Source organism: Lissotriton helveticus, chromosome 1_1, assembly GCF_964261635.1.
Source record: "Lissotriton helveticus chromosome 1_1, aLisHel1.1, whole genome shotgun sequence".
NCBI lineage: Eukaryota > Metazoa > Chordata > Amphibia > Caudata > Salamandridae > Lissotriton > Lissotriton helveticus.
The window spans coordinates 1,667,832,306-1,667,844,558 of NC_136057.1; the positions used below are offsets into that span (position 1 = coordinate 1,667,832,306).

Consider the following 12,253-nt stretch of genomic DNA (forward strand, 5'->3'; position numbering starts at 1 on the left):
CACATACATACATACATACATACATACATACATACATACATACATACATACATATACATACATACATACATACATACATACATACATACATATATATATATATATATATAATAGAAGGCTGAATCTTTTCAATGAGAAGGCATAGCACGATTTACTTTGATAGCTTTTTGTGATTGTATTTTCACTGCATATAACTGCTACCTGGGGCTTGTACGATCATTGTAACAGATGAATATGTCAGCTCTTTGATCCCATAAGCGTTTTGAACTGCGAGCAGAAGCGCTGCAGTCTGAATTTACACAATGTATCTAGCCTGAAAAAAACGTGTGATGTACTAGGCCTGTGATTGAGAGATCTGTTTGAAAATACTCTCTTATGTTGCTCCTCCCAAATAGATTCTTTAACTTGTTGCGTAACTTACACTACTAAAGGCAGGGATAGGAAAAGAAATAGAGGTCGAAGGTAGATGAGAAGGTATATGCTTTACACATTTTTGAAAATGAGAGCAGGCCATGTTGAATTGCAATCCCAGATGGTATGAACTGTCTGTGGCCCCTATCCCTTATTACTAATTGCTCTAAGTCCAAGGAAATTATTCAAACTTTCTTGGCGGACAACCCTCCCCCCAAGTTTGTAAACCACTTATGGGATCTGTCAGCCTCTCTTGGCGGACTGTCAATGATTGGGTTATTGATGATTAATGATTGGGACATCATATCTGTACTCTGTAAATCATTTTCAGACATTTTTGGCCCCATTACTTTCACACATTCCTCAAGAAGGGTAGGGTGTACGCTCTCACTTACTCTTGATACACTTGATGGTATGGATTTAGAGCCCGCCACTTTGCAGAGTTATAGAATGCAAGAGAAATGTAAGAAAACGGAATATTTGCGTTTAATGAATACTTGCAGAAAAGTTACGAAACTGTGCATTTATTTAAAAACTATGAGGCTCAATGACATATTTTCATAATCAGTCTGTAGCAAACTGCAGGGCTTTAGAGGCTGCGGAGAAACTGAAAGAAATCATTTATTTTCACGTAAAATATGAAATAATCGTTAAAAACAACGGTCGACAAAAATTGGTAAGCAGTGGAAATGTTATGACATTGGTTCATCAGATGCTCCTTTTGGATGATGTTACTTTTAAAATACGTTTTATGTAATAATGTCCAGCTATTGTCCTGAAATGGAATTCAGCGCTTTCCTTGTTCAGCTAAGTCACAAATTCCTTCCAATCAGTATTTCATTTAAGCGCAATCCTTCAAGGGAATCAACACAGCTTGGGTTACACTGTAATAGTTCCTTCAGCGTTTAAAAGTAATATGGCTTCTTTTACTTAATGCATAAGATTGGTTTTAAGTAGTAAGTTTGGTTTTGCCAAACACTGCACCCTCAAATCTCCAACCATACACAGAACTAATCACATGGAGAGCCAGTCTTGTTCCAGCAGGGATCAACCGTCAAAATAAAATAAGCTTCCCTACAGTTAAAAGAATCATATGGTGTAGTAAAGGTTCGATGTGATTTCTGTTATTAGTTTGTATCACGTTCTCAATCCAATTTCTGTAACTAGCTACGTGAGTGTAGATTCCAGGATTCCGTGGGTGTCCGCAGCCGTATCCAAAGCTTGTGACACCCAGCTGATAAAAAGATTTTGTCTTTGAAAAGAAGCAGGCGAAAGGACCTCCACTGTCTCCCTGAAAAAACATGAAATGTCATTTACTGATCTGTCTTTGTGGTTATTTTTAAATGTTATTTATTCTTAACCCACATGAAAAGTTTTAAGTTCACAGTGCCGAAATGAAATCAATTGCTGTTAACAGTTACTGCATGTGACAATATATTGGCGTTCAGGAATTCAACAATTACAGTATTTGAGTTAAAGAGAGAGTTATTACACGTATCTTAGACAGAAGTAATAATGACTTACTGACCTTCGCTGAAGACCATGCTAACAAAAGAAAGACTGCGAAAGTTAGAGCCTCACAAACTACAGTTGCCATGTTCAGCTTGTAGATTGCATATACAACTCCCCCCCACCCCCCAAGCATGTAGTGAACAGAGACTCTTTTTCTGTGGCACCTGGCGAACCAGGCTCTATTACGAAATGCAGAGGTTTTAAGGCATGGTCAAAATGGGCCCTGACTCAGGGCCCCAGCCTTTTAGCACCCCTCACCCCCCAGCCCCCGCCGATAAAGCTAGCTTTGTTCTGTATATAGTCTTGATTTGATGATCTTGAAACATTCTTAAACAGATGGTTTTAAATACCATTTTCCTTTCATTTCTTTTTAGTGTGAGTGGTGTATGTGAGTCTATTACTGACATTTTGCAGAGAAATGTTTGTTTTTAAAACCATGCAACATCTAACATAGAAAGCTTGTTTTAGGTGAAAACAGGGCGTCACGTTTGAGAGAGAGGAGGCGGTCACAACAATTATTTGCAATAATATTAGTGACCTGTTGCTGCATTATAATACCGATAATAGTTGGACAGAACCAAGAGGTTCATACCACCCTAACTATTGGGGGCGACTATGGGCCGCCATCATGCACGGAGATTGAGGGTTAAATTAAAGGGGCAAGATATTCGAGCGCAATGGGCCCAGATGACGTACCAGTAGCTATAATAAAACAGGATAGTGAAGAATGGGCAACATTATTGCACCCGTTGTTTGCCCATTGTTATATCTACAGTGATATTCCACAATCCTGGAAGGGAAGTGTTGTGGTCCCGCTATATAAAAAGGGTCCAAAAAATTAGCCGGCCAGTTTTAGACAGATTTCGCTCCTGAATGCAAGTTTTAAACTGTTTGCAAAGAGTATACCTAGTTATCTCCAAGAGTGGGCATTTGGAAATAATTATATCCCACTGGAACAAACAGGATTCCGTAAGAATAGTGGAACACTGGATAATATCTCCATTCTGCAAACGCTAACTGAAAAATATCCAGTAAGTCGGGGCATGCCATTATATTCGGCTTTTATAGATTTTTCCACAGCATTCGATAGGGTAGATCGGGGGAAGCTGTGGAGGAAATTGGTCACCATGGGGATACCAGGGAATCTTTTAAGGTTAATAACTGCTTTCCATTCTTCTACTTGGACTCAAGTATTATTAAGTGGAACACAAGCCCTCTCGAAGAAAATAGTAACCAACAATGGATTGAAGCAGGGGTGCCTGCTGGCCCCTTTACTCTTTTCTATCTATATTATTGATATGCCAAGAAGAGTGGGGCTTAGTAAAGAGGATCCCCCTAAATTAGGAAACTTAGAGTTGAGCTGTCGGCTATATGCAGATGATGCCATAATAATGGATTTAACCCCAACTGGACTACAAAGACGACTTGGTGAGCTAATTAGGTTCACAGAGGATTATTACGTAAAAATAAATATAATGAAAAGCAAAATCATGATCTTTAGTGCTAAAGGATGTAAGGTCAGAAAAGATTTGAATTGGTTCCTGGGAAAAGAGAAATTGGAAGTAGTAAAATTTTATCCATATTTAGGAAAAATATTTACAAATAGGTGTTCAACGAATAAACATATGGACCATTGTAAAGGCAAGGCTATTTCACAAGCCTTAGCGATTAATTGTCTGTACACACACTGTGGAAAAAGACATTTCTCACATATTATTTTGGTTTATAAAATAAAGATTCCGCCAACTCTAAGCTATGTTATGTTATGTTATGTTATGTTACGTGAATTTGTACTGCGCACAGCTGCCCCAGCCAAGGGGCGTCCCGGCGCATGTCAAGGTAGCACGCAACAACCACAAGAAACACAACTGCTAAAAGAAAAAGACAAGGTTTAAAACAGGAACGTTTTTATCGCCTTGCGGAAGGAAAAAAGGTCTTCCAGCAACCGAATCTCCACCGGGAGAGAGTTCCAGAGTTCGGCCGCTTTGACCCGGAAGGAACGACCACCGATACGGCACAGCTTGTATCGCGGAGTGATGGTAAGAGCTTGGCCCGAGGATCTCAGATGTCGAGTGGGGACATACCAGGACAGAAGACCCGTAAGAGTTTGAGGGGCCGTGCCCTTTAGGATTTTAAAGGCCAAGCACAGCACTTTGAACTGGATTCTTGCTCTGACCGGCAGCCAGTGCAACGCTTTCAGAGTGCCGGAAACAGGGCAGAATCTGGGAAGACCAACAATGGCTCTGGCGGCCGCGTTCTGCACTCGTTGGAGGCGAGTGATTTCGGCCAAGTTAGCGCCGACCAGAAGAGAGCTGGCATAATCCAGGCGCGATATAACAGTCGCCTGGATTACCAACTGCCGTGTATGAGGATCGAAAAACTTCAGAACTGGTCGCAGAGCCCGGAGAATTCCAAAACAGCATGCTGCCATTTTCTTCGTGTGCCCCACAAAGCTGAGAGTGGGATCTATCCACTATGCCAGTGAAACAATAGATGTACAACTGTGGGCCAAATTCAAGAGAGTGGAAGGACAAATCTGGCACCAAATATGTAATCTGAATTATGCGGCACCCATTGCAGCGCTTAGGCTCGAATTTGGTCTCCTTTCTACATATGTGCTTTCAATGGCCACGTGCTTACGATGGAGTAATGCACTGTTAAATAGCTCAGAAAATTTGCTCCGGGAAGCATTGTACAGAGAAATATTTGTAAATATGAAGGAAAAAATTGCTATTTTTAGGAATAATTTTAAAGCACTTTCAATGTTTGGTTTCGATATGGAAGGAGTAGCGGTTCTCCCTAAGAGGGCATTAAAAATTATAATAAAGAAAACAATCTATGGAGTCTCTCGCGAAAGAGATATTAAACTGTGTTCAAAGAATAGAAATATGGGTTGTATAGTGGGGAGTAATATTGTCAAAAATCCCCAACATATGTTTTATGGAATCTTAAACATGGAGTGCGTAGGGTGATTTTGCTACTAAGATTGAATGTACTCCCCCAATGAATCGTAACAGGAATCTGGGAGGGTATCCCTAAATATGAAAGGTTTTGTCATTTATGTAACTCCTGTATACAAGACTTGAATCATTTTTTATTCATTTGTTCCGCATTACAGTCAATACGTCGCAGATATTTAAGGAATTGTTTTCTAAAGTATAATATTTTTACTGCAGAAGAGGCCCAAAACTTTGTTTTCCCCAGCCTCCGAACTGATTTTTTTTAATTTTTTTAGCTTTTTTAAACAATTTTTAAATATTTATTAAGGGCATAAAGATCTCAGTATGTTTGTACATAGCACTTGCACTATTTTTTCATGTATACAATTAAGCATATGCACTTCATAAACCGTTTTTTGCTGCTAGTTACTAATTATGGGATTTCAAGCACTTTACCAAAATCGTTCGGCTGCTAGACTATTATATATTAGACTTTATGGTCCGATAGATTACTTTTGGAATTAATTATGGGCACTATTATAAACTTCTAGTTTCTTATCCTTTAGGATTCCAAGTACCTCCCTAAACCCCTGTTTGCTGCTAATCTCTTGTAGATTTTTACACTAAAAGAAGTGTGTTTATGGTATTGAATTTCTTTGTACTGTTATGCTGTTGGTTAACAGAACCGTTTAGTGAATAGATAAAATATTTTTTGTACATGGTTCTTGTGTTCACGATCTAGTACTGTATAGAGAATTCTACATTTGTTTTACATTTGTTTATTGATACGTTTTAATATCGAATGTCTTAGGATAGCGAGTGATTATAAATCTGTATGAATTCAAGTATGTCAACATGAAAAAGCAAAATTCAGGCCCTCTTGCTTCTGTTAGGATTACACAGGTTCTTAGATGTAATGACAATATGAATTTATGTTGATTAAGGCGGTGTCGTGCCTCTACTCCAGAATGGTGGAGGAGAGATTAACCCCCTTGACGGCCCTTAAGTCCAGATGGGAGACGGACATAGGTAAGGAAATTCCAGAGACCACATGGTCCCAGCTGCTGCAGAGGGCCTGGAAGGGGACGAGGAATGCACGCTTCCAGTTGGTCCATTTCTATGTGTTGCATAGAGCCTATCTGACCCCGGTGAAACTACAGCAGTATTTTGGTCTGGAGACAGCGGCCTGTCCTAGATGTAGGGCACCCAGAGCGGACCTTATGGTCCTGCTCTGAGCTGACCTCCTTTTGGTCGATAGTAGGTGACACGCTGACCGCGGTAACTGGTAGATCGTTACGGGTGGACGTGGCGGTGGGAATTTTACACTGGTTTCCGCATACCCCTAAGACTAAAATTACCAGTAAATTCATCGATTTGGGTCTACTGTTAGCCAAACGGGAAATTACCAGACACTGGAAGGCACGAGCTGGTCCGTCGGACGATAAATGGCGCATTGAACTGCTTAAATGGGCGGGGAGTGAAAGCACACTAAGATTCCAACAGGCGAAGCGAAGACAAGATGAACGGGCGTTGGGAGGCGGCGCAGGCTTGGGAAATGATAGTGCAGACCCTGCGCGACCATGACACACATGCTGACACAGACAGTACGGAGGGGGACGGCCTAGATCCCACTGCCGCGCCATAATAACATAGCGCGGCGCTACCACGGCAGACTCACGGTCACTTTATCCTCAGACGACCACACACAGGTTGACCTACCGATGACGAGTGGGGGGGGGGGGGGTAGGGGTTAGGGGAAGTGGGATGTCTCTGATCCTGTACAGCACTGAGACGATGAGTAGTAATGGACAACACCATCTTCCTCTAGGGGGAAGGGCGAGAAGAGGGAGGGTGGGGGGATAGGTTTGAGGCAGTTGAATAAAAGCAGATGGGAATTACTCTAGTACCTGTGATATGTTATGCGAATGGGGAGAAACACGCTCCAAGAGAATGACATACGCCGCCCGACCCCCGGGTTGTGGGCTGAATTGCCGTGTATGGCGGATAAGTGGTTCCCACCCACACTGTATTGTGTACTGATACAGGTGGCATCGTTGTACTTACATTTCCTGCAATAAAAATATATTTACAAAAAAAAAAAAATGAATTTATGTTGATATCTTTTGTGGAATGTAACGTGTTTTTAAGATGTATTTTTATGTGGAATTCTGCGGAATTCCAAATCATAATAAAATCGATCAATTAATCAATCACGTAACTATCCCTGAATATTAGTTGTAAACAGATTTATAATTTGGGCCTGTGCAGTGGGCAAAGAGGGCATGAACAAGCTGAAACTGATTCATATATTAAAAGCTGGTTCGAACAGGGGCCCCTAAATATGTTTGACCCAGGCCCCCAACATTTTTAAGATGTCTTCGACGAAATTCCTCCCTCTTCTAGCTTGAACTTCACAAACCTTAACAGAAACTTTCACCGGGAAGCTTCTTAACCAAAAATCTGATCCCTTAACTGGCAAATTCTTGTTTACCTGATCTGGCACCGGACACTGTCATGCATTGACACATATGTCCTACTATGGCAGCTCTTGGAAGACGGGAGCAGCTCTTGGAAGACGGGAGTCCCCAGGATGCAAGCTGTCTCCAAACCAAGACCATCTTCTCTCAGTAGCTTGTGGTTTACAGTTCTCCTTTTACAGATTGTGACTTCTGCTAGCCATCGCTCCTTCCTGAAACACTTCCACTATGTTGGTGCTGACGTCTGGTTGGGCGCTACACTCTTCAGTGTACTCAGTCCACTTTTAGGATCTGCTTTCCAGCAGGTAGGAGGATCCTGTTCGTCCTTGTGCTAGATCGCCATGACTGAACAAATTACATACCTGTAATCGTAGTTCCAAGTATCTTCATTAAGTTCATAAAAATAATTTATACACGTCTGCAGTTCCAGAAACACTTCTTTAAAACAGAAAACGAGTTTTTTTTTTAATGGACACTGTAAAAAGGGCCACCTGCTTTCCCTCGCCTCTTCCTATTTATTCAGAATTAGGAGTTACCCAAACCCTCTCTCTGAAGTAGGATAAGGACAAAAACTAGAAAATAAGAGAAACAGAAAACCCTCCATCCACATAAGCAATACACTTAATGAAAACGCAGAGGAATACGTCTATGGATGATGCAGCACTGCCATCTACAGGCTAAAATTGAAATCGAATTAAAACAGTGTTTTAATGCGATGTTTATGGAAAGGCAAAAGAGATATAGACCGAAATAAGTACCTCAAAATTAATCTCGAGGTTAATTCCTAGTAATTATTTGTCCCGAGATAAGCACATGGGTAGTATGTTTTGTAATTTGTGCTACTGTTTATAGAGTTGGCGTTCTAGTGTTCACGCTACGTCACCACGTAGCGTGAACGGCGGCCATTTTAGGTTGCGCGCGAAGAGAGTGAGTGTTCGGGTGCCGGAGCTCTAGAGAGAAGCATCTAGCTCGGCGCTCTCTGAGAAGTGCAAATAAGATAAATAAATAGCGTTGGGAACAGCAGAGAGTCCTGTCTTTATTGGGGGACAACAACACCTCTACAGTGGCGACGAGAGTGGGACCTGGAAACACACAAGGAAAAAAAAAAACGGAAATTCTGGGAAGGTACCCACAGCAGCACAGGAGAAAATAACCAGCCAGCGCTACCAGTTTGGCCACAGGAGGTGGCCAGATGAACTCAGAGAGCGGGGCAGAAGCAGATGTACACCAACTTCGTCAATAAAGCTTGAGGAGTCCAGGTACAAGGGCAACACACACCCAGGTCTGCGAGGGAGGAAGAAGCACTCCCAGGTAGGGTGAGGCAGTTGGAAGACAGCCTACCCAGGCCCAAAATAGGCGCTAGGAGGAGCGCAGGGGGGCTACACTGCGTGGGAAGATCCCAACTGAGCAGGAGCACTGGCGGAATCAAGGGGCAGAGATAGAGGAGACGCAGGAAGTCCCCAGTTCCACTCAGAAAAGGGAGAGGAAAGCAGTGCACCAGGCAGCCCCAAGAGCCAGAATACAGCCCCGGAAAAGCGCAAAACCATGTGCGCGCAGACATCCTCAGCGACGGCTCCGATACCATTCCTGCCCAAACCGGCAGAGCCCCTGATGAAGTGGGATGACTGGAGAGAGTACATCTTAAACTACATTGAGGTCCTGGAAGACGAAAATGAGGAGGCGTTCACGAGTAAAAGAAAAAGAGGGATTTTACTACACAACCTAGGCCCGGAGGGGATCAGGGTATTCAAGAACCTGGTACCCAAGCCTCGGCAAGATGCAGATGATGACGTCTTCGCCCATGCGATAGAGGAACTCAACAAGCACTACCGGCCGGCAGTGTGCGTGTCAATAGACCGCTATAACTTTCAGCAGCGAAAACAAGAAACTGGAGAATCTATCGACGAATATGTGGCAGCGTTAAAAAAGTTAGCGACGACATGCAAATACGGCGCACTCCATGATGAGTTCATCAAGGCCAAAATTGTGATGCACACAACAAATTAGACGGTACAAGACAAACTATGGGCGAGCGGAGATGCGTCGTTGAAAGCAGTGATCGCAATAGTGAAGAAGGCAGAATTGGCGCAGAGATGTGCAGACGCAGCCAAGAGAGACACAGCAGCGAGGCCAATGATTAATAAGATAGACGAAGAAGAACCCAAAGGAGGGAATAAGAACATGAGTGCGTCTTACAGAGGACCCAACAGGTGGCCGGGGAAGCCAGGACAACAAAGGAAGAAGACGAAAGGAATTAAGAATCCCTGCTACCGTTGTGGCAGTTCGGCTCATGAAGCACACGACAAGAGATGCCCAGCGTTCTGCGTCAAGTGCATGTTTTGCGGCATAATGGGTCATTATGAAAAGGTATGCCGGAGGAAAGCAGGCCGCAACACGGTGAAGTATGTAGACCAAGACCAAGAAGGCATAAAAGGAAGAGGTCAAGATGAAGAGGACGAGGTGCTATGCATAGAGGATCAAGTCCTAAGTGCGAATGCCAGGAGGTCGAACAAACCGTTACTCGACATGCTGATAGGTGGTGTGAAGATAAGCATCGTGGCGGACTCAGGTTCGCCATACACGATAGTCCAGAGAGCAGAATGGACTGAGAATATCACACCTCATTTGGGTCCGCAATTGGAACCACCAGCCATCAGACCTGTCACGTACCTCGGAGATCACATCCCAATGGTGGGGTTTCGGCCGTTGAAATTTGAGTTCAGAGGACGGAGTGCCACGTGTAAGTTATATGTAGCAGAAAAGGGCCAGTCGGTCCTAGGCTGGATGGATCAAGGAGACCTGGGCATCAAGCTGGACCCCGGCGGAGCGGTGCAGGTGCTGATGACAGCACCGGAACAATGGCCAGACCTGGAACAATGGAAAAGAGACTTCCCAAAGGCGTTCGGCGGAAAGGTCGGGAAATTTGAAAAATCCACTCACAAGATCGTCCTCAAGATGGATGCCAAGCCGGTATCACACAAAGTGAGGAATGTGCCGATTGCAGTGAGGGACGCAGTGCAACAGGAACTACGAGAGCGGGAAAGGAATGGGATAATAGAACCCATCACATGTGCGGAGTGGCTGGCGCCCCTGGTAGTGGTGATGAAACCCAATGGCAAAGTCCGGTTGTGTGTGGACCTACGGGAGCTAAACAAAAGCATTGTGGTGGAAAAGTTCCCATTACCCCGCATTGAAGAGATGTTAGCAAAAACAAAGGGAATAAAATGGTACTCCACCATTGACCTGACATCGGCGTACCACCAGATAGCATTACACCCGGAGAGTAGGAAACTGACGTCATTCATCACTCCCTTCGGGTGTTACCAATTCTGCAGAATGCCGTTCGGACTTGCCTCAGCAGCGGCTGTCTTCCAGAAACTCATGCATCGCCTCTTCAAGGACATGGAAGGGATCCAGTACTTCCAAGATGATATCCTGGTGATGGGTAGAGACCGACAGGATCATGACTCCAAGTTGTCCAGAGTACTGAAGGTGTTGGAAGACAAAGGCCTAACTGCGGAGTGGGAGAAGTGCTACCTAGGGATGGCTTCAGTCACCTATCTGGGACATGAAATTGGTGAACAGGGTATTACACCAAAGAAGGAGAATGTGAAAGCAATATGTGACGCTCCACCCCCCTCCAGTAAAGAAGAGGTTAGGTCCTTTCTAGGGATGGCTGAATACTACAGCAAGTTTGTCCAACACTTCGCGACAAAAACTCACCACATGAGGCAACTCACGAGAGAGAAAATGACATTTGCATGGACGGAAGAGGCGCAGAAGGAATTCGAACGCATCAAAAGGGATGTGGTTCAGGCCATACCCCTCCAGGGGTACGATCCGCAGGGGCAAACGGTGCTGACAACGGATGCCAGTGACAAAAGGCTGGAAGCAGTCCTAATGCAAGACAGGGGTAGAGGAACTATGGAGACATTGAGTTTTGCATCGAAAAAGAAATGCTTGCAGTAGTGTGGGCCATGGCCAGGTTTCGCCAGTTCTTATGGGGCACGAGGTTCCAGCTTAAAATGGACCACAAGCCATTGGTGAGAGTTCTCACGTCAAGTGGATATGCTAGCGCCACTCCCAGAATTGCGAAAATGACCCTCAAACTGTTGGAGTATCGATACGACGTGGAATACATCCCAGGAAGCAGGAACAAGGTGGCAGACTACTTGAGCAGGGCAGCAGCAATGGAATTAGCCGAGGAAGAGAAGGAAGTGGATGAAGAGACAGTGGCACTGATGGAAGACCAGGAGAAGGTAATAAGCAATCAAGAATGGAAGGAGGTATACAAGAAGGACATGAACCTTCAAGAGGTGATGGAACACATGTCGGGGGATGGCCTGACAAAAAGCATTTAGGAGGAAACCTAAGGAAGTTTTATGAAGTAAGAGAGGAACTGTCCCTGGACGACAAGGGCGTGTTTGTGTACAGAGGGGATAAGGTGATACCCCCGGAAAAGTTAATCCCAAGGCTACCAAAAATCCTGCACGAGGGTCATCTTGGCATTGGGAAAACCAAACTGAGGGCCAAACAGGGATACTGGTGGCCAGGCATGGACTTAGAAACTGAACGACATGTAAGAGAGTGCGACCAATGCCAACGTGCAGAAAAGACGATGCCACCATTGATGCCGGCCTTAGGGAAATTCTCTACCCCGAAGAATCCATGGAACTCTCCATTGACGTATTGGGACCAATTCTGGACAAACAAGGGACTCCGAAATATTTGTGTGTCCTAGTAGACAGGTACTCTAAATGGCCTGAAGTTCACATCCAAGAAGAGATGGATACGGAGACCATATTCATGTTTCTTACGGCTACCTTTCTCAGGGAAGGCATTCCCAAGTCCATACTGAGCGATAATGGGCCCCAATTCACTTCAGAAAAATGGCTCAAATACATGGAAAGGAAC

At 44.1% G+C, this 12,253-nt stretch overlaps 1 protein-coding gene across 1 annotated transcript in view; it reads right to left on the reverse strand.

Moving 5' to 3' along the window:
• Nucleotides 1–881: 881 nt before the first annotated feature.
• Nucleotides 882–12,253, reverse strand: part of LOC144773899 (transmembrane protease serine 12-like) — a 791,014-nt gene continuing 779,642 nt past the window's right edge. The window contains exon 5 of the mRNA XM_078658970.1: nucleotides 882–1,702. Coding sequence (XP_078515096.1) covers nucleotides 1,466–1,702 — 237 coding nt within the window. The 3' untranslated portion in view covers nucleotides 882–1,465. The remainder of the gene's footprint in view (nucleotides 1,703–12,253) is intronic.